This window comes from Coccidioides immitis (genome assembly GCF_000149335.2).
Source record: "Coccidioides immitis RS genomic scaffold supercont3.1, whole genome shotgun sequence".
Lineage (NCBI taxonomy): Eukaryota > Fungi > Ascomycota > Eurotiomycetes > Onygenales > Onygenaceae > Coccidioides > Coccidioides immitis.
The window spans coordinates 2,874,974-2,897,813 of record NW_004504310.1 but is presented as its reverse complement, the minus strand read 5'-3'; the positions used below and the strand labels follow the sequence as shown (position 1 = coordinate 2,897,813).

Genomic DNA, 22,840 nt, shown 5'->3' with positions numbered 1-22,840 from the left:
TACATAGTATGGAGTATTCGGTACTCTGGATGAAGAGCCTATATTAAAGAAACTGAAGACAATGAAGAAGGCAAATTGGTGATTTTCTGCAAGTGATTTGGTGATATGGCTGTTTAAGGTCCCGTGGCCATGTAACTGGGTAACTAAGTAATAATACTTGTGCTATCATACTTGCAAGCCGAGGATCTTGCTGAGGCAAGAACCCAAATGGTCATTATATTACGTTGAAATTTCTGCGGGAGCTCCCAAAATACGTATGCGTGGACATATTTCCTTGTCATATCCTGCCTGAAAACTGTGCTTAACTTCGCCGTTCTGGATTAGAAAGAACCCTAAGGGAAGAGTAGGTCGTCCAAGAGGGACTAGGACGGAAAGATGGTGATGTTCAAGAATAGCTACATGCTCGTCGAGGGTTTCATTATTCATGAGAGGTACTTGATGGTGCTTTGGGAAATTAGGATTCGACCGTTCACTTTCCGTTATCGAAGGAAGTTACCTTTACTACCACTATCTTCCAAAGGAAATGGTGCTTTGACCTCGCTCAGGCTCAGCAAGCCTGCCGGATTCGTTAGCATGGGGCCGCTCGCCGCTATTACTGCTTAGATACACATACTCAATAACCCGCACGTCCGGAGCAACTCTGATTTCTGCCCTTGAACCTGGGGTAATTAAAATGAATTGGCGCCCAACGGACCGCCTAGCTGCATTCATCTGTTGGAAGAACATCAGCATTGATGTAAAAGAGACTCGACAGGGAAGGAATCCAAGTAACAACGTACTAGCAATTCGATCGTGATTTTGCGGTTTACCGAATCCATATACACGTCGCTAAGAAAAGATCAGAACCACTTAGGCCTTTAGTCACAAGACATGGCGCGGACATACAACTCATCTAAGCAACGAATTGGAGAGCCCATTGCTTCCCATAGTGCCAGTAAGAGGCAGATCTGGGAAAATGATTTTTCCCCCCCCGAAAGGGTCTTTGTCCCCCTTCCAGAGGTTTTTTTAGTGGAATCAGGTTCCACCTAAATAGTTAGTTTCTCTACATTATATCCAGGGTCAAGGCCAAAACTATACCTGAAGATCGAGAAGTTTTTCCTTATGATTCGTAAGGAGCTTTCCACGGAAGCTCCTCTCACTTAGCAGGTATGTAAACTGCAATTTAGCTCTTGCAGAGATATGTGATCTGAATTTGTCCCATCTCTCCCGTCGATTTCGAAGGGTATCAAATAACATCTGATATGTGTTAACGGCACAACTTGCGCTTAACGTTAAAAGGTTGATAGTACCTCGGAAAGTTGTTTGAAATCTGTTATCTGCTCTTTAGAGCGCTCGCATTTTGCGTCAGCTTCGGCGGCTGCAGTCGCAATTTCTTCTCGAGATGCTCCCATTCTATGATTGGTTAGCATACTCACATGTGAAAAGGGTCATTTTACGTACTCCTTCTCATATTGTTGTAGACTTTGTGTTAGCTTTTCCAACTTCTTATCCAGACTCCGTGGAGTTTCTCCATCATCGATGTTGACACGGGGAGCAACCATGCTTGCCTTCTCGCTGAAATCTATGACTCGAGCAACTGTCTCTTGTCGATTGCGCTCTATTTCAATTTTATCCCTTATCGCGGCTTCGACTTGGCTAATTGCAGCATTTTTCTCGTCAAGAGCCTTTCTCCGCCTAGCAGAAGCCCTACTTTCTTCGCTCTCGAGGATGCGGACTTTCCGATCGATAGCTACAATTTCCGCATCTTTAGCGGCAAGTTCCCGTTTGATTGACTTCAGCTTCTCCATCATAGCGTCGAGTGCATTGATACCATCTTCATACGAAGCCTCAGCCACACGTTTGTCGTCTTCGGACTCGGTTAGGGCGACTTTCAACCAGTCAAGTCGACCATCTTCCACGCTATCCCTTTCTATAGCCTCTTTTAACTGCTCGATGAAATCCTCTGCCTTTTGTACTTCAAGGTGTAGGTCTCGTTCTCGGCGTTCGTGCCTCACAAGGGCCTGCTTGCATTTCTGGAGATTGTTTAGGGCATTTCTGTGCTCGCTTTCTAGCTCACGCAAGGCATCTTTTAACGTATTTATCACATCATGTTGCATTCTAGGAATTATCGATGAGCATATGTCCAATCACACCCATCATCCAGCGTCATTTACCTGATTTGAATCTCAATATCTGTTTTCATTCGGGCTCTTCCCGTGTATGCGCCAAGAGGAGACTGGGTGGGGTCCCCAGTCCGGCTAAATCCCAAATGGATGCCTCGTCTCCTATCTCTTGCATCAATACAGTAGCAGCGTCTCACATTTTTCGGGGGCGCATTCGTGAACATCACACTGGAAGCTTCGCGCAAGTCCTCGATAAGAAGCATTTGCTCAATGCTGTGGTTGATGATGAGTTGTCGACGGACTAGATCATTATCAATCTACACAGACAGTGAAGCACAGTTAGTAGTACGTCTAAGTTCTCAAGCACTAATACAACTTGGGTTACCTTAAGAATCCTCAATGCAGTATCGAACTTGGTTTCTGGTTCATGGGCAGAAGTGTCCATGGTACCAGCTTCATTTCCAATGAAGATAGGAAAAGTACTGTTGACATTAGTTAATAGCCCTAGGGAACAGTCGATAGAGTATATTGACACTTCATACTTACCAGTCCACACGTTGCATTATTCCAGAAAGGATATTCATATCGCGCTTGCTTGTTACAACAAACCCACTCAATGTGTTCCCAAATGACTTCTCTAGAACAGACGACCACTGAGGCTTAAGAAGTGTGACGTGGATCCCCAGTGGGCCTATGGGTTTTTGACAAAACGAATTTTCTCCTTGAATAGCCCTGATTAATTTTGACATAGTCTCAGGTAATGCATTCTCCTGCTGCAGGCGGTCCTTCATCAAGATACGGAGGTGGTGTTCAGCTTGATGTATCTCCTGTCTTTGTTTGGTAATCGGTTCGCCTGTATCCTTAACTTTGTTTTCTGCCTGAACTATCTCACGTTGTAAACGAGAAATGTCTTTCTTGTGTTCGAGATGGCGATTGCGGGCGGCCTCGACAGCAGCGTTCATCTCCTCTAATTCGCTGAGTCTCTGTGCCTTGCTTCCCCCATTGATATCTTCCAGTCTTTGGATTTCTTGTGCAATTTGTTGTTTCACGTCTTCTATTCGGACTTCTGCCGCCTTTATATGATCGCGTATCGTACGTTGTGTCGCCTAGAGGAGCAATTATATAAGTACGGCTGGATGCTGCTAATCGTGAGCAAGTTCATACCTGCAGTTCATGCCGTTCTTGAACATCGCTATCGTACCTTGACTGGATTTCTTTTTTGCTATGATGCAAGGTATCCAATTCAGATTTGGCTTCTCGGACTAGATTTACAGCAATCCCACAGGCACTATCGGCATCTTGGTATAAGGCGTCGGACCTTTCAACTTCGCCCTCTAGAACGGTAATTTTCTGGGTGGCCTTGATAATTTCCTCATCAAAGCTATCGCGTATCTGAATAATGTTAGCTTGATTAAGCAGCGTCACACATTTCAATTGATTACGGCGTACCCGCTCTTGTTCCTCGACCTGCACCCATGCCATTTGTGCACGTAAGTTTCTCAACCGGGCCCTAATACCTTCATGGCGGTTTGACAAAGCTAATCGAGCCCTAGCTTTATCTCTTTTAGCTTCTAGATCTTTCAATTCACCGGAGTGAGTGAGTATCTTGGTATTTAGATGCTCGATAGATTCCTCAATCAAATGGTAATCCTGGTCAAGTTGTTCTAATTGAACGCCTTTGACAAAAAATCTATACTTCTCTGCGGGGCTAGAAGAACTTAAAAATTGCCGTGCCATATCTTGAGTCAAGACATTCATCGGATTGTCGATTTGGAGTGCGAAATAATCTGTGATCGAATCAAGGTCACTCCTTTTTGTTGACACTACCCGACCAGAAGCGTTTTTGATTCGGAATCCACTTGTTCCGCTTTTGGAGAAATGTCTTTCGACAGTAATGGAGCGGCCGAATTCATTAGGCAAATAGGCACTGTCGCCTTGATTTTTAATCCGAACAACAATCGTAGCAGATCTGAATCAAATATTAGAAACGAATCGGATACATCACAATCATGGATGAACATACTCCTTGCCCTCTTTGATAAATTTCCTCAAGCTTTGACCGCGATTAGTCGCAGAGGCTTTTCCACCCAGACAGATAGTCAATGCTGAAAGTACAGCGCTCTTCCCACTTCCATTCTTACCAACAATGAAGTTTATCAGTGGCCCCAGCTCCATGGAAAGATGCTCATGACACATGAAATTGTAGCAATCTACGCGCTCGATAATACCATTCTCAACAGGACGATTCTCTCCGAGCATCTCATACTTGTCCCGCAATGCCTGGGTCGCGCGCTTGTATTCGTGTTCATCGTCGGTATGGTCCAGTGACGAAGTAGAGGGTGTGGATAGGAGGAACGGATGGACTTCCTCAGATACCGAAGCACCAGATAATCGTGCTCGCTTTCTCTATGTGGTCAATAAACTTGTTAATGAAACAGGTTTAAAGTTGTTTTGGGGATTGGAGGCACGCACATTTTCACGTTGCTGTCCAGATGGCACATCCGGGCTCTCGGATAAATTATGGGTTCGCTTTATAGGACCCATGGTCTAAAGTATCTATACACAGGACCTATGTTACTTTACTCAGGTAAGCATCTCGCATTAAATTTTGCGAGTGAGGGCAACTCCCAACGCGTAAAGCACGCGCGGTAATGTTTAAATCATTTGGCGAGTCGCCAGCTGGGGTCGGCCGCCTGCCCAGATCCGGTCTAGCCCCGTCCCGTTCAGATCACCCTCACCTACTCCGTACTCCGGTAAGTACTCCGTACGGCATACGGAGTAGTTAACGTAATCCACCACCGAGCGAAACACCAAAATATACATACAAATCTCAACTTTTTGCTCTCTTATATCTCAACAACATTGTTGAATATAGACTTTAGAATTTATATGCAGAGTATATAGACACTTAATAAACAGTATTATCAATTTTATTTATTTAACTCTATTATTTGTAAAGATAATTTGATATATGCTAGTAAAAAGATAATAAAATACTATAACTTAAGAAATAATTATTATATTTAAATAATTCTTATAACTTACAAAGTTTATTATATCTGTATAGTATCTTCTTCATTTTATAATGATCAGACATAGACCTGTTAAGATATAAGAGAGCAAAAAGTTGAGATTTGTACGTGTATTTTGGTGTCCCGCTCGCTTGGTTGTCCCACTCGGTTGTGGAATACGTTAACCCATGGCCGAAAGCTGATGTCTAGGCTATGCAGTATGGCAAGGGACCTTGGAACAGATACCACTATTACTCAGCAACCACAAGATCTTTTCATCTGAATTTTGAGAGATAAACTCAATAACGCTCTTTAAACAAACTATTCAATTTTCTTTATCATATTCTTTCTAGTTGTTGTGTTATCACACTCTTTTTATCTGAAAAATCTCTTACTTGGACAATCTCTTATTTTTGATTTTCCTTGTCAAGACTCTTTGCTTTCTCACATTTTGTTGTGTGTCAAGCAAGCTAGAGTTCTTATCTTATCTGCTCTTATCTTATCTTATTCCTCTACCTCTCCTCATCTGATCTTTGCTCCCCAGACTTTGTGCCAACACTACTATAAAGATTTATATGTAATATTCCATCTTATTTACTAGTATTTAATATCTAATTTGAATATCTTAGTTGGTTGTTGAGATATTGCTCTGTAAGGAGGGTTGATTTTGAAGCTGTAGTCATTGGGTGGTGAAAATCATTGGATGGTCGGAAACATTACCAAGTACGGAGTACATTTAAAGGAATAAAGATCACAAGCATCACATCCACAAACAGCAACCTTGGGTTTCTGGACCAATCTTTTTAAGCATTAAACCTGTTGAAAACTAATTATGCTGCAGATATCCCAACGTTATAATGAATTTGGGCCCGCACTGGGGCTAGGCTTAGTATTCGAGCTGGCTAAAATATACATGATGTGTATTTAGGTGCTGTTCTGGAAAGCCACCCGATCTTAGGCTATTGTCCATGGTTAGGCTGTCATGGGCTCTTCAGCAACGTAGTGGAGATATGCGCCCAAGAGCTTCGTGCCCTCGATATAATTACGCCGGTCGAGCTTTTCGTTGGCGGAGTGAGGAGCATCCGTGGAGCTACCCATGGGGAGTAATAGCACATTTTTGCCCGTGGCCTCTTCAAAGGTCAAAGTGATGGGGATACTTGCGACCCGTTAGTTCTACCTGTATTATCGTGACAGTGTTGGATTGTATCCATACCTTCCACCCTCACGTATCATATCTGGTGCCACTCCGAATACTTGTTCGACAGCTTTGCTAGCAGCTTCAAAGTTCCAATGGTTGGGGCTGGCAACCCACCATTTTCCGTCATGCATGAGCGACACTTCAGCAGTGTTCTTGCTCTTCAACTTCGCGAATTCAGAATTGATATACTCTGTAACCAGTCTGGTCACATCCTCGCTCTGCATGTTAGGCACTGTTCGGATAGAGAACTTCCCGTTAACCTTAGCGGGAATCACGGTTTTTGCGCCCGGTCCATAATATGCGCCCTCAATTCCATGGATAGAGAGCGAAGGGAATCTCCATCGGCGCATCAAGGTTTGCTCCTTGGTTGAGAAAATCGAGGTTTTGCTTCCCAAAGACTCATGGAAATCATCCATTGAATAACTGATGGAATCATATAACGCCTTCTCGTTCTCTGATAGAGGCGCGACAAGGTCCGCAATTCCTGGGATAAGAATATTCCCTTCCGGGTCAACAAGGCGTGATAGAAGTGTCACGAGATCGACCATAGGTTCGTGGGCCGTTCCACCGAAAACTCCACTGTGCAAGTCCTGACCTGGGCCAGACACCGACAAAGAATAGTAGTTACAGCCTCGCAGCCCATAAGTCAAACATGGTTTCTCGGTTCCCAACCAATAGTTATCAGATATGCACACAGCATCTGCATCCTTGAAATACCTGTTGCCTTCTGCCTTGACAAACGCTTCCAACCCCAGGGAGCCGTATTCCTCCATTCCTTCAAAGCAGCAAAGGAGATTGACAGGGAATTCAATGCCGGCTTTCTTGTGTGCTTCGATAGCATTGATCCAGCCCAGCACAGGGCCTTTATCGTCAGTGCTTCCACGCCCATACATCCTTCCCTTGTCGTCGACAGTAAGGGTGAAGGGATCTGTGCCCCATCCATCGTCCTTCGCAGCAGGCTGCACATCATAGTGCCCGTAGACAAGAACCGTGCGCTTGCTCGTATCATTCCCATAGCGGGCTAGAACCACTGGTGGGAGTTCCAAATGCTCCCTCCCGTGCTCTTTTCCTAAGGGACGCAATTCTACCTCGGCACCGAGAGCTTCGAGCTCGGAAACAAGAAAATGCGCCATCTGTCAAAAAATGTAAGAGACCAGTTTAATAGAACTTCCGTTGACCGACTCCATGTGACTCGCCTTGACAACATCTCCTCTTCTCTCATCTTGAGCAGAGACTGAGGGAATTGCAACCGCTTTTCGCAAACCTTTGACCAATGTTAGTGTAAGTCCACACTGCCGGGATTTTGCTAGGCGTCCTCACGATCAATAAAAGACTCTGCGAGGTTATCAACCCTGATTCATCAGTCAGCAGCATGGTCATAAACGAGGAACGTTTGACGGGGCACGACTCTTTGAAGTATGGCTCAAGCTGGGGTGCCATGTTTGCGTCCCTGATGTTGCCGTAATACGATCTTCGCTGAAAGCTAGTTGCTAATATTGGATGGCGAAATGATATTTTTTTTGGATGCAGATGGTGAATGTGATATCTTGCGTGGAGGGTGGGAGAAAAGCACTGTTTGAGCAAGCATGCGCCCGACAACAGGATCCGATCGAAAGAGGGGTTGGTGGGGGACATTGGAAGACCGATATGGCTAGATGCGGAAAGACAGGGCAAAGGATTAACTTAACCACGGATGAGGGACCGAAAGAGTCAGGATCCCAGCTGCCTACGGTGGAGATGGGAACGAACAATTGTTTTCTCATTATCATTACGTAGGTCACGAAACTCAAGGTAGTATTCGACGCAATTCCTCCAAGTGAATCACAAGGATCATGCTTGCTTCATATTTTATCAAGACACAAAATATCGGTCTCCATATCAGAGGTACGAAGCCCAGGCTTTGAAGGTGAATCGGTTTTTGGGTATTCAACTCTGGAGTACGGAGTACATGCGCGTCTATTGAAGGTGGGCACCTAGGCGTGTATGGAATTTGTCGTATCTTGGTTTTTCGGGAGTAGTTACAGAGCCGCTATCACGAGGTGTTGTAATGCCGAGGAGCGTACGGAGCACTCCGCATTCCATACATATTTACTTGATATACCCCCTTGGGCTTCCAATAATGATAGAATTCTACCGTGCTATCCAACCCCTAACCAGGCCGCTTAGAAGGATAAAAGGGGAACACAATAAATCGTAGATAGTAATACATGAAGGGCCGAATGGCTGGCACATCTTTCCAAGAAGTTGCTCCGACTAGGGCAATACCATCGCCACGTTGCCCGAATTTGCTAACTTGTAAAAATATCGTCTAACGCAATTTGCCCATTTCTTTTCTACCGGACTCGCAGTATACATCTTCCAATTCCAGGAGTCGTGCCAGAACGTCATTGATCTCTTGCTAAAACCTCTTTCCGCAGCTGACGGTCCTCTCGCGCAATTGTTCGCTTGATTCCCCAGCGCGATTTGACAGCTTCAAGAACTTGCTTCTGGATCGCCTTCTTCTCCGCGCTCGCTTCACATACCATTGCAACAAAAAGGGTGTTGCAGCCAAAGCGGCGGGCCAAATTCCCCCGGCTCCATGTCACTGGATCTTTCAGCCGGAGCTGACGAATTTCATCCACTTCCTTAGCCGTCAAGATATTTTTCTTTGGAGATGAACGTTTGGACACAAGGGGAAGACTGTGGGGGGTGCTGGTAATATCGAAATCGGAATCAGAGCGCAATTTCCGTCGGATATCGTTGGGCGGGAGGAACTTGGTTGGTGTGCGGTAAACAGAGGGCGCGCTTGAAGGGGGGTTGTAGACGATGTGATCATATTTTTGAGTCGGAGATTGGCCAAAGGACGCCTCTGGTTTGGCCCGTAAGCGTTGTTTTAAGCGACGGTATGTTGATTGATTCCTTTGGGCCAAAACGGTGGATTCGGAACAGAATGGAAGGAGGAAAGGTAGGCTTAGAATTGGACGTTTAGGTAAAGGGGCTGGGGCGGGCATAGTGGCACTGTCACAATACGTCTTTCTTATGACCTTGAAAAAAAATAAAAAAAAAAATAAAAAATATGGTGGAGGGGAAAGGGTGCCTAGGGATGGTGTGCTCGTTTTGCACAGGAGTGTTCTGAAGTCAGGAAACCAAGGGACAGGAATTATGAAATATGTACTCTGTACGGAGTAGTTGGTTAGAAAAAGAATATAGAATTTATGGGGGAAAAACTGGATGAATATTGAGGATGATGGACAGCCACCAAACTTTTGCTGGAAGCATGAAATGTTTCAACCTGAACGGAGAATTTCTCTCAAAGGACCATGAGGCGCGCTGCTCTGATTGGACAAGGGCTAGCGCGGCCTGCATGTGTGCTGTACGGAGTATGGAGTACAGAATACGGAGTACGCAGCGTACCTACGTTTCTATCATTATAGCGCCCTACACGACAAATTTAGGCTAGTTCTGGATACTGTGGGCATTTAGGGGTATAGTACTCCGTACTCCGACCCTACCGAACAGAGTACGGAGTACTATGTCACCCTTTGCGCTAGGGCTATCACACCACCTGCTTGGTAAGTAACTTGTACCTTCGATTGGTACGGAGTACGCCGTACACTGAACACCATTGTCAGTGCAGTTGCGTCCAAGCCGCGACAAATGCAAGGGCCTATCTGAAGAGTCACATATTTTTCTCCTGTACGGAGTACAGATGGTGTAGTCATCCATTGTTACATGCCATATAACCCGTACTTAATTATGGCACTTGGAATGTTGCAGTGGAGGCCTCAGCATCTTAGATATCTAACTAGCGGTTAAAGCATACCCAATCCTGCTTTTGGCTCCAAGTGGTTTGAAATGCACCTAGGTCAGCTCCTCCAGGCTTGAGACAGAGCGAAATTCGTTACAATGTATGGAGTATGTAGTTACATCTACTGGCTCTGGACTCTTTGGGTAGCTTTGCTGCAAGCTCCCTTGCACCAAAAAGACGTCACTGGTTAACTGTTAACTCCGTAGTACCGGTCAACTCAATAGTTACTCAGTAAGGAGTACTCCGTAATGTCAACCTTCAAGAATATTTTATTACCTTTATGATCACCTCACTCCATTTAATACCAACTCGAGTTTATTATACCATATTAGCAACCTCAACACCACTTTCTGAGTTTTCCACTTGTGTACTCCATACTTGCCTGCATATCTAGCAATCAGCCCCATTCAAACCGCAACCCTTATGGTTACTCGCCTGATCGATGGCTGGGACCTCCGCTGCATCTCAAAGTTCCACCGTCAGACCTGGGCCCCTTTTGCGCAATAGTGGTCCATCCAGAGGTACTGGGGCAAAGGGAGAAATGCAAAGCAAAATCGCAGTGACCAGTGATGAGTCAGTCCCGGAAACATACAAAATTAGGTCTTTACATCAAAACAACGCGCCCGGATCCGTCAGACCTCCTTCGCCTTTGATCCCTCTCAATCTAGGAAGGTCTTCCGTGTCACCTCACGGTACGAAGAATGCCTCTATGGCTCCATCCTCTCCCGGTCGGCAATTTCCTTCATCCCCAAGGACGCATTCACCAGCCTCGTCCCAAATCTTTGAACGTAGTGTTCAAGAAGATATCGGCCCTTCCCAAACCTCTCCGGCGATTCCCTCACATATTATGACAGAAAATCATATTCCCCCAATTCTCGATGCCTCCTCGGCCGCCTTAACTGATGTCCGATTGGATCCGGACTCGGTTGAAATTATCACGCACAACTTCCATCAGCCTGCGTCTCTCGCTGTCAGCGGGCATCTTGACCATGCACTGTCGGCGTCCTGGTGTGATGAAGCGAATTCCCAGCGTATGGCAGACGTTGATGATTCGGCGTCTAATTATGGCGCTCCTCATGACCCTACCGATGTCCGGCGTCTGAGCTTCGTTTCGTTTGCCGACGTTGTGCATGGTGAACTTGCTGAAACTGCCGACCACATTTCTGTAGGAGATTCCACGTATGTGGGAGGACTAAGTACTTTCGGAGCACGAAATAGGTCCCCATCTCCTTTCCATTCTCCAGTGTCCTCTTCTCATGGCCGTGGTACGTCGCCTCCAGCCAGCGTGTCTCCCGAATCTCGGGCGCTAGAAATCTCCCCCTATCGCAAAGGTCGCGGGCCTGGCAGCCCTACCTTCAACTCGCATAGCCCGACAGCTGGAACATTTAATACAGGGGATTTGAATATCGAAACCATGAGGCAAGCTCTACGCAGGACGGAGAGCGGAGATCTTGGGGCCTTCAAAAGCCAGCCAGCCAGTGCTGTAGGAAGCGGCGATGGCCTGTATGATCGGCCTTTTAGGTGATCTGCATTGCCTTGATGGGTTCAGAGAAATAACCTGCATACAGTTCCGTGGTCTCGTCCATAGGGCGGGATGTCTATCAATTTATCACAGTACGCTCTTATCACATTTTAATTTGCATTTGGGCCTGGCTATTCCCTTCTGTCTCTCCTTCATTTTACTATTTCCTTGGCCTTTTCCTTTTCTAAATATTCTGCTCATACCGGGACATGGCGTGGAACAGGTCTTGCTGTATATACATCTGTTTTGATTTTTTTTTTTTTTTTTTTTTTTTTAACTTTGATTTCAAGCGCATTTTCTTGTATACTTCATCCCCATGCTTTGGCATTTGCTGTTGAAGGCATCATTAAGTCCAATTTCTCACTTTCGGCGGATAGCCGAACATATACTGTGAAGTTGATTCATCATGCTATACCAACAAGTATCTGGTCTCATGTCTGCTACTACAACAGTCCTAGGTGTGAAAACAACAAAACGACAGATCGGTTCAGTCCAAGGGCAACACTATACTTACGCGAAAAAATGCCACATAGACGCACAAGGGGATAAGAGTGCAAGATCAGAATTCGGCAGCTTGGGTACGCCTTAGGGTGTCAAGAGCTCGATCAATGGTCGATTCAAGTATATGGGTATCTTCTAAACCGACACTGATTCTGATTAAATCTGAAGCGACACCAAAGGAATTTGCCTGTTTCGGACGATTAGGCTGGAAAGGAACTAAATATGTTCGGGCGATACTTACCCACTCCAATTCCCCATAATGCGCCAATAATGTGTATGGGGAGCTTTTGAAATAGGTTAGGCTTCAATGGACCCAAATCAATAGAGAATCAAACGGACCTTAGTGTAAAATTAGTGCCTAAACTTGGGCCTTTCATCACCTCAAGGGCATCAAAAAAAGCGATAGCTGCATCCGTCGAATTGAATGTTACAGAAAACAATCCTCCATAGCCACCGTTCGGGTTTCGACATTTTTCATAAAGCGGCATTGTCGAACTGTATTTAGGATAATAAAGGTCCTTGACTATGCACGAATCAGTGAGAAGAACCGGTGTTCTAAATTCCAGAGGATACGAACCCAGTGAAGACGCTTTTAACCGGGCAGTGAGAGCTTCCGCCGAAGCATTAATTCTTTCGATCCGCGAAACAAAGTCGCGGCTGTTCCGTTCCAAAAAAATAGCGTCCTCTGCCCAGTAATTATCCTCATATTCCCTTTCAAGAATATCCCTTAGCGCTTGATAATACCGGCCGTGGGGATTATAGACAGCGCTTCCACCCATGACGTTACTGTCGCCACTAAATATTTTCGTTAAGCTACTGACAACGATATCCGCATAAGGCAAAACATTGACATTAATAAAGTTTCCCACGGACTCGTCCACGACGACAGCGAAATCGTATTTGGAAGCTAAATTCTGGATACGTTCGAGATCGGGGGATTTCAACAATGGGTTTCCCGGAAATTCGGTAAACAGCGCTAGGTATCTTTCCCCTAATTCTAAGCGTTGTTCAAGATCGTCGAGGTCTTCAGAAGATCCATGGCCATAGAATAAAACTCCAGGGCCCCATTTTTCTAAAACTTTCAGAGTATCAATATAGGGAAATCCAAAACAAATACTCTTCAGCTGACCACGGGCCATCAATAGTGCCTGATGGGAATTAAATATCGAACTCATCCCGGTGGGATACAAGTAAACATGTTGTTCCGATAACCCCGCAATTCGTCCATTAGTTGAGGAGCTTTTAAGGGCTTCTGTGAGCTCAACATTTGCAGTGAGAGAACCAGCAATTCTTCTTTTCACTGCCAGTTTCGCGTTGTTGGCCAACAATGGGCTGAGATTGCGTCCAAAACGCTCTTCAATGAACTGGTCAAACTCACAACCTTCAGAGTGTGAGGTTTCCAAGCTGGCTGAACCTTGCACTTGAAATGATGTTTCCTTCGCTACATTGGGCCCCGAATCACATCGCTGATACCTTTTAGGTCCTTTGTTGACTTTTCGCATGTTTATTGGCACCTTGCATGAATGGTTGTGTTCAAGCACATACCCATCTGCAAGCAGCTTCAGGCAGAATTCGCTCCGGCGACTAGATATTCCATCTCCACTATGCTGCCACACTTGTTTGGCGAGGTGGTTATATATCTTAGGATATAAAATGCAGTAAAGCTTCGCAGTGACACTTGAGAGTTGTTCGTCACTCGACGTCTCAGAAGCTGAGAGTGGCATTACCATCAAACTCACAACACGAATTTTTGCGTGGGTGTCAAGAGGGAGTCGCGACACCATAAAATCGTGGCATCGAGATGCAGTCTTAAGCGACGGAAAAGGCATCGCCGACTCGCCTGGATGTCCAAATTGGCGGATGATATGAAATACCAGCTCCCGGATGTTTTTGTGCATAAAGAAGCGTGGATAACCGGTCCTCATCACTTTTATGACCCAATCCTGGCCTTCTTCATAACCCACATTTGCGCTCCAAGTAGGAAGTGACACACTGACAGCCTACGGTTTAAATGTTAGCAGTGCTAGATAGCAATTATATATCAAGGGGGGCAAGCAAAGCATAGATCAAATGCAAGTTGCACTCAAGACCCTTATGATGTCCGGCCTCGCAGAATGTAAGACGACATATGTAATGATTAGATACTCAATAGGTAAATACAAGCATAGTATAAGATGATCTTGAGAAAATTTGAAAAACAGGGAGTATATGATATGATAGATCTATTACATAGGTATTTGACATACATGAGATGTATTTGGCGGAATTGGTTCCCCCAATGCTACTGCCTGGGACATTTTGGGAGCTTTCAGAAAGTGTTCAGGTTGGTTCAAAGGACAAGTGCACTGGTAGAAGACTTATTGGGTGGTAAAAAGTTGTTGGGTACGGAGTAATTCGAAAATTTATGTAGTGGCGCAAGGACTAGCACCCAAAAGGAAAAGCTGCTTGCAGAAACCCCTTCCAAAAAAAAAAAAAAAAAAAGGGAAAATGGATACACCAAAGATAAAATATATTTTTGTTTCACGATTGCTTTTTTGAAAGGACAGACGCCTCAACACTTCGATTCATAGCACTTTTGGATTTAGGCTCCCGACTACAATCAGCAATTATCCATATATGCCGATTCCGAGCGCCAAAAGGAGGAAACTAGTCGACGGGGACGAGAAAAGCGATGGACGGAAGCCAGCCCGTCCTCAAAAAGATGCACCAAGCCCTAATGGCCTAAATGGGATTCATGGCCCCCGGTCGCAACCGGTAGCCTCTGCTGTGAAATTGGCTACCACAAGTGGACAATTTAAGTCGAATCTTTTCAAATTGCAGATCGACGAATTGCTTCACCAACTACGACCTGATGACGATAAACAACTTCGTTTTGTTCAGCAACCCTTACGGCGACTTAAGGAGATAATTGAAGGCATCCCAGCTAGATGCGCCAAATCAGTAAGGGATGCGGAAGTTGATTTACGAAAAGCGGGAGTAGCTATTCCGTTTCCTGAACCGCGACCTAGCCACGACGCGAAATACTTGTTGGAGTACGCTAGGCCGACAGCAATCAGTGTTGTGGGAAGCTTTGCGCTGAAGACTGCGGTGAAGGGACTGGGACACCCTACGGTCGACCTTGCAGTCACTATTCCGAAACGTCTCTTACAAAAAAAGGACTATTACAACTATCGTTATATTTACAAGCGAGCTTATTACATATCCTGTATAGCCGCAGGCATCAAGATCTCCAATGAACCGGGTTTCCATCTCAGCTACGCTTACCAAGATGACGATAAATTGCGGCCTATTATCCTTATTGAACTTACCGAACGGGCGAACGATAACAATAGTCGCTCAAAGTTGATTGTGCGGGTCATCACTGCAGTCGAAAATGACACGTTTCCTGTGGACCATACTACCGCTACCCGCCATAAGGTACGACACGTTTTTCCCACTCATGACAAGCCTGGCTTTCCGGAATTTGTTTCAGTATATAATTCTACTGTTCGCGCGGAGTCATCGGTTGCTGAGTATTCAAGAGTCTTGCATGCCGCGATCATCAAGTGCCCAGCGTTCCGGGATGCCTGCATCTTAGGACGAACTTGGCTCCGTCAGCGTGGATTTGGCACATCCATTGTCCAAGGTGGTTTTGGCCATTTCGAGTGGGCTATTCTGTTAGCGTTACTCTTGGAAAATGGATCTACCACTGAAAAGGCACTTTTCTCAAAAAGTTACAATCCGTACCAGTTATTCAAAGCCATGGTGCAATTCCTAAGTGGGAGAGACTTGACGAAGCCTTTTGTGTTTTTCAGTGACGAAATGAAACAGAAACTCCCTGTGGGAAGCGGTCCTGTTTTATTTGATGGAAAACGAGGAGTAAACCTGCTCTTCAAAATGACCTTTTGGTCATATCAACTACTTCGTCACGAAGCAGTTATCACTCTCAGCATGCTAAACGATCCTCTCTTAGACCACTTCGATAATATCTTCATCAACCGGGTGGACTACCCACTTTGCAGGTTCGATGAATATCTAACACTGAGACCCCAGTCAAGCCAGAAGACGGCCTTGGATATCCTTTCGTGCTGCTGCTCTGCCCATGGTGTGCTCACAAAAGCCCTCGGAGACAGGACGAGGCTCGTTCATATTAGTTACAGTGATAGCCCTCGGTGGCCTATTCAGTCAGACATTGGGGGTTTAGACATTAAACCTGTCGGTGTAGGGTTACTCCTTAACCAGGATACTTGCCATCGTATTGTCGACCGCGGTCCCCTGGCGGAAGATAAAGAAGCCTCTTCAGATTTTCGGGAGTTCTGGGGGGACAAAGCTGAATTGCGACGTTTCAAGGATGGTACAATCGCTGAAACTTTGGTATGGTCGGAACGCCCATCTGATGGATCAGTTATACGTCAAATAATCACATATAGTCTCTGCCGACATTTGGATTTGTTACCGGATGATATACATTTCAAAGGTTTGGATTCTGAGAAGTTCCCGGCCATCCGAGACGTCATGAGACCTCGAACAGACTTTCAACCAGTATTGGATGCGTTTAGATCACTCGAGTGCAAGCTTCGCAATCTGCACGGTTTACCTTTGACTTTTCGTCAAATGTTTGGTGCGAGCCCTATCCTGCGGCATTCGTCACTTGACATGTCAACCAGTGACCGAGGTTGGTCCAAACCAATCGATGTGATTCTCCAGTTCGAAGGATCAGCTCGATGGCCTGATGACCTCGCGGCAATTCAAATGACAAAGTTGTCATTCTTGATAAAGATTGGGGAATTATTAGAGCAGTCCGAGGGTGGCGTACCATGTAGAGTGGGCTTAGAGGACAGTGACAGCGGAATCCAAAACGCGGCGTTTCTCGACATCAGCTTCTCGCATATGTTGACTTTTCGCCTTCGTCTATATCACGAATGCGAACAAAAATTGCTGGAGAAGTGCCTCAGAGGCCGAAATATGGGGGATCAAGTAAAAGAAAACCTTGCTTCAGCTCTTATTGCTCATAAGCGGCTCTTCCCCTACCAAATTCAGCATACGCAGGCCATTCAGACGCTAGCTACCCGATTCCCGCTCCTGACGCCTACTATTCGTGCTTTTAAACTGTGGGTGAATTCGCATCTTTTCGAACCTTACTTTTGCGAGGAATTATTGGAACTCCTAGTCTGTCGTGTTTTCCTCCATCCCGAGCCATGGACAACCCCTTCGAGTGTTGGTAACGGCCTTCTCCATACCCTGTACCTCATTTCAAAATGGGATTGGCAGCACGAGCCTCTTGTGGTCGACTTTAACAACAAACTAACGCTAAGTGACTTCGCTGATATCAAAACCCGATTCGCAGCATGGCGTAAAATTGATCCACTTATGAATACCGTCAGCTTGTTTGTGGCCTCTAGTTTGGATTATGAGGGTATCGCTTGGACTCGTCGAGGAAAGCCACCAAAGGTTGTCGCTTTAAGACTCTCGAATCTTACTAGAGCGGCACTTGACCTTGTCAAGAAGATGGGAGTAGAGGTTTGCTTTTCTCATCTTTTCCGGTCTTTACTGCAGGACTATGATTTTGTCCTTCATCTCAATCCCCAAAGTGGCACGACTTCTGGAGGCCAACAATTGTATAAAAATCTTCCGGAACCGAGATCGTCTGGTAAAGTAGATGTGATAACGCATCTTCTCGGCGAACTTGACCGTATGTACGGGAGCCATATCTTGTTCTTCCACGGGAATGAAGAGTGCAAGGTGATTGCAGGTCTCTGGAAGCCGTATTCTACAAAACCTCGGGGCTTTGGCCTGAAGCTGAACTACTCGATCGCACCAGTAACCGATACGGATGCCACGGATCAAGCAGTAGTTTTAGCCAAGGACACGACCTTAAAAGATATCACTACCCTTGGTGGAGATCTCATTTCTAAGGCGGAGATAAACAGGTGAAATTTACGGGTTGGCCTTCTCTGTACTTGAGTGGACCAAGTTAATCCGTAAGTATTCATCGGAGTATTAGGGAAATGAAATTGTATTATTCAAATAATCATCGCTTTCTCGTGACTGTTCCCCCATTCAAAATAGAAAACGAACAAAATTTATCTTTAATAGAAACGACTTCATAAGTGCCTTCATCAGACGCGCGGATAGTTTTGGTATGCTCGTAAGATACGTCATGCTTCGTATCCAAAACCTGTGGCTTGGATCCCTTACCCGCATTTGAGCTACGGGTATAGCTGTAAGGGGTTAGCAGAAGTAAGCGGCGCAAAGGTCAAAAGGCAGCTCACGTGAATTCAAATGGTGGAGTTCCCCAAAACTCAAATAAGATCTCAGCGTCCCCTCCTTCATGAATATCGATGACAGAAGTCCTACCCCGGCTCATTCGGACGCTCGGCAAATCGTGAATAATTTTCGTTATGCTCTTATGGGCTTTGCATTTTCCGCTGGCACTATCACTCACAGCGGTAATGGTGAACTCGCCCGACTTTTCAGCGATTCGACGAAAGTTTGTTGTTTGGCTAGTTGCTTTCCTCTTTATACTGCCAAATGTGTAGTAAATGTCGAACGGGGCATGTCCAGACAACGAAAAGGAAAGTCTTTCACCGACACAATAGTCCACTTTAGATTCCAGCGGAATGATGGTAGGAACATCGGATATTGTGACCCTCACAGATGAGCCATCATATTCTGTCGTGCGAAGACAACCGCGCGCGTCTCGCACTTTACGTATCGTAATCACATGCTGGCCTAAATCAAGGTACCGCCGAGGGACAGGTAGATTATACAAACGGGAACTGACATTCGGAATAGAAAGGATATCAGTTTTCGAATTTGAATGGTGCCTGACACCGATCTCTATCGCAAACGGGGGAATCCCTTCCAAGATTATAGGGATACTTTCATCTCCGTCGCTTTCTTCTCTGCAAAATCCATATATACGGTTTGGAGATTGAAATTGGGCGGAAGGGCGGGGATTGACCCTCTGAGAAACCGTAAATTGATTCGACTTGCTGGGTTCAAAATTATACAAGTTGTCACCAATATCTGTAAACTTGTACAAATATTCCCCAGCCCTCGAAGTTTCCATGCGTATGGATGCGGAATTCAAAGCCGCAGTCAAACTCTTCGGGCGTGAAGTAACACCAGACTTGGTTTTGCGCTGCTGCTCGTATCTCACACTATAAGGTGGACTCCCTTTGAACTGTATATCCATCGTATCTTCATCGCCCTCGCAGACGTCACCCTTCCTGAGAAGAGTTCTGTTCACTAGCAAGTTGCCATCAATTGAGGCGATGACAGGTCGAGGAATCCAAGAAACATTGAATAGCTGTGCAGCTTTGTCAACGGATCCGGGGCAAGTGGCGTCACTGACCTCCAGGAGTTCATATCTTCCGGCCTGGTCGACTTGTATCACACTATTTTCATTCCAAAAAACCTTTTCAACTGGCGTTGTCTCTGTCTTGTCGGTATTCCGATACCTCACTCTCCATGGCGCCTCTCCCTCCAGCCTTAGGGGAAGGTCAACCTTTCTGTCTTCTAAAGCAAAGGCAACCCGCTTTTTATCAACTTGACCAAAGGAAACACTAGGCCTCTTCAGACGAGCTTCAATTCTAATTTCCTCGTTCAAGGGACGCCTACAATTCGATTTGTCGGTAACGCTCACGAGGCCAAGAATATAATCACCACCTTTAAGAAGCTGCTCGGTTGTTAACGTTGCTACCTCAGCAGTGCTTGTAAAATCATATTTGAGCCTCTTGCCGTCGTGAATTAGCTCATATTGTAGGTCCCATGGAGGTTCACCGGAGAAAATTATATCCACAGCAACAGGTTCACCGAAACATGCCTTCCGGCTTGTGACAGGACCCACGAAGTGAGCGGATGCTGGAGGCTTCACATTTTGTTCCAAAGTCGGTATTTTATCTTTTAGCGACCGACTTTCGTACACAAGGTCAGATATATCGAGAAATTGGTACCGGTATCGACCTGCCTCGGTAGGAGTTAATTCAAGGTGACCCCGCAGGCTGTCAAGAGAGAGGATTCTCGTCTGTATCCCCTTAGAATGTTCGATGGAATAACGAATCTTAAAAGGAGGAGTGCCGATAACGTCCAAGTCTATCAAAAGCCCAACTGAATGATTCGCGCATTGATCGTAGACATACTCTTTGCGGATTGACAACTGGGGCTCAGGTGGATTATGGAGGAAACATGATGACGGCTCGAGTACGTCCCCTGAACAAAACTGGCTGGAGACGCTAATGATATCATACCAGCCTTGTTCCTTGATGCGCGGCTTATCATCCATGTTTTTCAGGACAACTTCGTGATATTCTGGTTGTGCAAGGTGATCGCTTTGTCGAGGCTTATCGCTGAAAGAGTAGACAATGGTAAAAGGGGTGTCAGTTGCTTGGGAACGTCCAGAAGAATGGATATGAACTGGGAGTGCGATTGAGTCCCCTTTCGCTGCTTTAAGGAAGGTTTGAGGAGTGCAGCCAGCAAGTGAAATCCGAGGTCGCTCATGGACGAAAAATCGCCGTGATTGAAGACCATCCCTTGTCGAATCTGAATCACCGATTCGCATACTGGTATAATTCACAATATTCCCATAAGTATCTTGTACCTCATCAATCGCATAAATCCATTCGCCTCCTGCGTTGAGAGATTCGTTTAATGGAATACTGATGGTCTGTGAGCTAGCCCGCAAACTATCAGGGTGATCGAGATACGTTCGGCCGACAGGATGGGAGACAAGACTTTCGGGCTGAATGCTTTGATAAGATACCCCGTGGTCCACATCATTAAGCATACGCCTATACTTAATCTTTAGGGGGGGGGTTCCCTGGATTTCCAAGGTGAGATTTGAAAGCTCGCCTTTGCATTTATGAACTGCAGATTCACGAATAATTGCCCTTGGACAAGTAACAACGGGGGTGTCATGGGATTTGCGATGAACTTCAAGGCCTGATTCATCTATAACTCTCTGAAGCCGATAAATCCCAGGCTTCCTAACAGTATATAGTAAATCCCGGGGGCTGAACTGATCCGATTTTACGTGAAACTTATCTGCTTGTCGCTTTAGCTGTTTTGCTAGCCTTTGGGAGATTGAAATTGTCTCATTCTCGCCAGATTCGAGATCAAATCGTAACAACTCAATTGCGATTGGGGTCGTTTGATTTATTCGAATTGGAAGAGTTACCGTAGGATGTGACTCGTCTAAACAAAACGGATACCGCTGTGGATTTAAAATCGCAGACCTGGCCAGAACACTGTTATTACAGAGGGTCCAATCGTTTAAAATGTGCAGATGCCACAAGCCTTACCCCTCCGGAAGAATGTGTATAATTTGCTTTCCCAAAATGAGGGATGAGTTGTGTAGAATGTCTGCCGGCTTCACTCTCCGTTCCGATATCGACAGTTCTCTATCATACGCGAGTTTTACCACGGCTGCAATCCACGTATCGATCGGGATCTGACAAAACGAGTTAACACGCGAGGATACACCAAAGGATTTGGCAAAAGTTACTGGAATGTGAAACATCAAAAAGACATTCGCAACCGCATGCAGTAGGAACACGGCAAGCGATGTTGAAAATGCCCATTCCAGCCACGGTATTCTTAGAGCCGGAAGACCAAACAAAAAAGCCGCGTCGATCGAGATCCATTTGAGAAAAAGCCATGTTGAGTCAAGGTCATCCGAAGATTCCCAGTATTCATACAGACGCCATGCATTCAGGAAGACATAGAAGGCTGCAACATAAAGTCGCTGCGATGGGGCGTCGATGATGTCGAATGCTATTAGGGGAATATTCGCATCTTGGCCATCGCCCTGGACAGATGGATGGGGTTTATTGGGAGCAGTTTGCGATCGGGTGCCGTCCTGTGATAACACACTATCATATGAATGCTTCGTCCCATGGGTCCTTTCAGACGTTTTTGGCGTTTGGGGGAAGGCAGATCTTAATCGAGGAGTGTCACTCATCGCATTATGCGAAGGCAGATAGTAGTCGAGTATAAGCTGGGGATTGTGTACAATTAAGCATTGCAACCTTGGTACAGAGATGTATCATTTAATCCTTAACCCAAAATAAATAAATAAAAATCCTTTTTGAAATTGTACGGAGTACGGAGTAGTACGGAGAACTCCATACATAAAAGCCTTCAGGAGGTTTCAACTGTTTAGGTAATCAGCCAACAAGCTAATGTAAGTAATTCCCAAGCGAGCCGATCACCCAAGTGAACCGATCACCAAAACCACTGTATCCCAACTAGTTAGTTTTGAATTCAAATTATCTCAACACAACAACACTCAATTAAATTCAATTAAATTACACTTGGTTGAGGATATCTTAATCTTGTATGCTCAAGAGTATCACAATTACTACAGCATTGTGGAGCTCATCAGTATGAAGCAGGCTCAGATAATGAGAGATTGCAAAATTAAATAACTACTAGTTTAACAGATGCTGCAGACTTTGCAGATACTGTAGATAGATCTAGAAGACTTTAAATCTCTTTTTTAGTTAAATCTTCTACTTTTTATTAAATTCAGCATCTAGATCTCTTGTGTTTTTGCTTCTCTATCTTATTTGTGTTGAATATATTCTGATATTGCTTCTTCATAATTGTGGCACTGACCAATCTATATTTATAAATCTTGATAATTTAGTCAAAATTTTTCATAAAGTCTTGAGACTAATTCTTCACTAAACTCTTAATCTTATTCATCTGCCAGTGTAATTGCTGAGAATTATTAGATAT

At 45.2% G+C, this 22,840-nt stretch overlaps 7 protein-coding genes across 7 annotated transcripts; 2 read left to right on the top strand and 5 right to left on the bottom strand.

Annotated features, from left to right (window-relative positions):
* Positions 1 to 507: 507 nt before the first annotated feature.
* Positions 508 to 4,659, bottom strand: CIMG_02103 (DNA repair protein Rad18; the record flags this gene model as incomplete). The annotated part of the gene is made up of 14 exons (XM_001248331.2): positions 4,575 to 4,659; positions 4,126 to 4,508; positions 3,552 to 4,071; positions 3,267 to 3,494; positions 2,649 to 3,208; positions 2,488 to 2,584; positions 2,154 to 2,419; positions 1,441 to 2,097; positions 1,290 to 1,392; positions 1,078 to 1,236; positions 886 to 1,025; positions 780 to 828; positions 614 to 711; positions 508 to 556 (listed from the first exon to the last, which is right to left on the bottom strand). The coding sequence occupies exons 1-14, from the start codon at positions 4,644 to 4,646 to the stop codon at positions 508 to 510; spliced, it is 3,381 nt and encodes a 1,126-aa protein (XP_001248332.1). The 5' UTR covers positions 4,647 to 4,659.
* Positions 4,660 to 5,879: 1,220 nt separating this feature from the next.
* Positions 5,880 to 8,026, bottom strand: CIMG_02104 (glutamate carboxypeptidase). The gene is made up of 5 exons (XM_001248332.2): positions 7,720 to 8,026; positions 7,632 to 7,663; positions 7,508 to 7,575; positions 6,327 to 7,444; positions 5,880 to 6,269 (listed from the first exon to the last, which is right to left on the bottom strand). Exons 1-5 carry the CDS (start codon positions 7,944 to 7,946, stop codon positions 6,086 to 6,088), a joined length of 1,629 nt encoding a protein of 542 aa, XP_001248333.2. The 5' UTR covers positions 7,947 to 8,026; the 3' UTR covers positions 5,880 to 6,085.
* A 259-nt stretch (positions 8,027 to 8,285) lies between these two features.
* CIMG_02105 (mitochondrial 54S ribosomal protein YmL20) lies at positions 8,286 to 9,541 on the bottom strand. The gene has a single exon (XM_001248333.2). The coding sequence runs from the start codon at positions 9,299 to 9,301 to the stop codon at positions 8,696 to 8,698; it is 606 nt and encodes a 201-aa protein (XP_001248334.1). The 5' UTR covers positions 9,302 to 9,541; the 3' UTR covers positions 8,286 to 8,695.
* Positions 9,542 to 10,540: 999 nt separating this feature from the next.
* On the top strand, positions 10,541 to 11,623 carry CIMG_02106 (uncharacterized protein; the record flags this gene model as incomplete). The annotated part of the gene is made up of 1 exon (XM_001248334.1): positions 10,541 to 11,623. The coding sequence occupies one exon, from the start codon at positions 10,541 to 10,543 to the stop codon at positions 11,621 to 11,623; it is 1,083 nt and encodes a 360-aa protein (XP_001248335.1).
* Positions 11,624 to 12,179: 556 nt separating this feature from the next.
* Positions 12,180 to 14,496, bottom strand: CIMG_02107 (cystathionine gamma-synthase; the record flags this gene model as incomplete). Its single annotated transcript, XM_001248335.2, has 5 exons — positions 14,368 to 14,496; positions 12,699 to 14,121; positions 12,461 to 12,644; positions 12,363 to 12,405; positions 12,180 to 12,308 (listed from the first exon to the last, which is right to left on the bottom strand). Exons 1-5 carry the CDS (start codon positions 14,416 to 14,418, stop codon positions 12,180 to 12,182), a joined length of 1,830 nt encoding a protein of 609 aa, XP_001248336.1. The 5' UTR covers positions 14,419 to 14,496.
* Positions 14,497 to 14,618: 122 nt separating this feature from the next.
* Positions 14,619 to 18,213, top strand: CIMG_02108 (pre-rRNA processing protein Utp22). Its single transcript, XM_001248336.2, has one exon. The coding sequence runs from the start codon at positions 14,738 to 14,740 to the stop codon at positions 18,032 to 18,034; it is 3,297 nt and encodes a 1,098-aa protein (XP_001248337.1). The 5' UTR covers positions 14,619 to 14,737; the 3' UTR covers positions 18,035 to 18,213.
* On the bottom strand, positions 17,992 to 22,176 carry CIMG_02109 (nuclear envelope pore membrane protein). Its single transcript, XM_001248337.2, has 4 exons — positions 21,606 to 22,176; positions 21,403 to 21,551; positions 18,373 to 21,336; positions 17,992 to 18,321 (listed from the first exon to the last, which is right to left on the bottom strand). The coding sequence occupies exons 1-4, from the start codon at positions 22,059 to 22,061 to the stop codon at positions 18,132 to 18,134; spliced, it is 3,759 nt and encodes a 1,252-aa protein (XP_001248338.1). The 5' UTR covers positions 22,062 to 22,176; the 3' UTR covers positions 17,992 to 18,131.
* Positions 22,177 to 22,840: the final 664 nt, after the last annotated feature.

What these genes read in the sequence shown, in the direction of transcription:
- CIMG_02109 (XM_001248337.2), bottom strand. Translation starts at nt 22,061, where the DNA reads ATGAGTGACACTCCTCGATTAAGATCTGCCTTCCCCCAAACGCCAAAA. An exon ending in TTTTGATGTTTCACATTCCA is followed by an intron (nt 21,552 to 21,605) that starts GTAACTTTTGCC and finishes TCGTTTTGTCAG; the next exon opens with ATCCCGATCGATACGTGGAT. An exon ending in ACTCCACCATTTGAATTCAC is followed by an intron (nt 18,322 to 18,372) that starts GTGAGCTGCCTT and finishes AACCCCTTACAG; the next exon opens with CTATACCCGTAGCTCAAATG.
- CIMG_02104 (XM_001248332.2), bottom strand. Translation starts at nt 7,946, where the DNA reads ATGTCCCCCACCAACCCCTCTTTCGATCGGATCCTGTTGTCGGGCGCA. An exon ending in CGCAGAGTCTTTTATTGATC is followed by an intron (nt 7,576 to 7,631) that starts GTGAGGACGCCT and finishes CATTGGTCAAAG; the next exon opens with GTTTGCGAAAAGCGGTTGCA. An exon ending in ATGATACGTGAGGGTGGAAG is followed by an intron (nt 6,270 to 6,326) that starts GTATGGATACAA and finishes ACGGGTCGCAAG; the next exon opens with TATCCCCATCACTTTGACCT.
- CIMG_02105 (XM_001248333.2), bottom strand. Translation starts at nt 9,301, where the DNA reads ATGCCCGCCCCAGCCCCTTTACCTAAACGTCCAATTCTAAGCCTACCT.
- CIMG_02108 (XM_001248336.2), top strand. Translation starts at nt 14,738, where the DNA reads ATGCCGATTCCGAGCGCCAAAAGGAGGAAACTAGTCGACGGGGACGAG.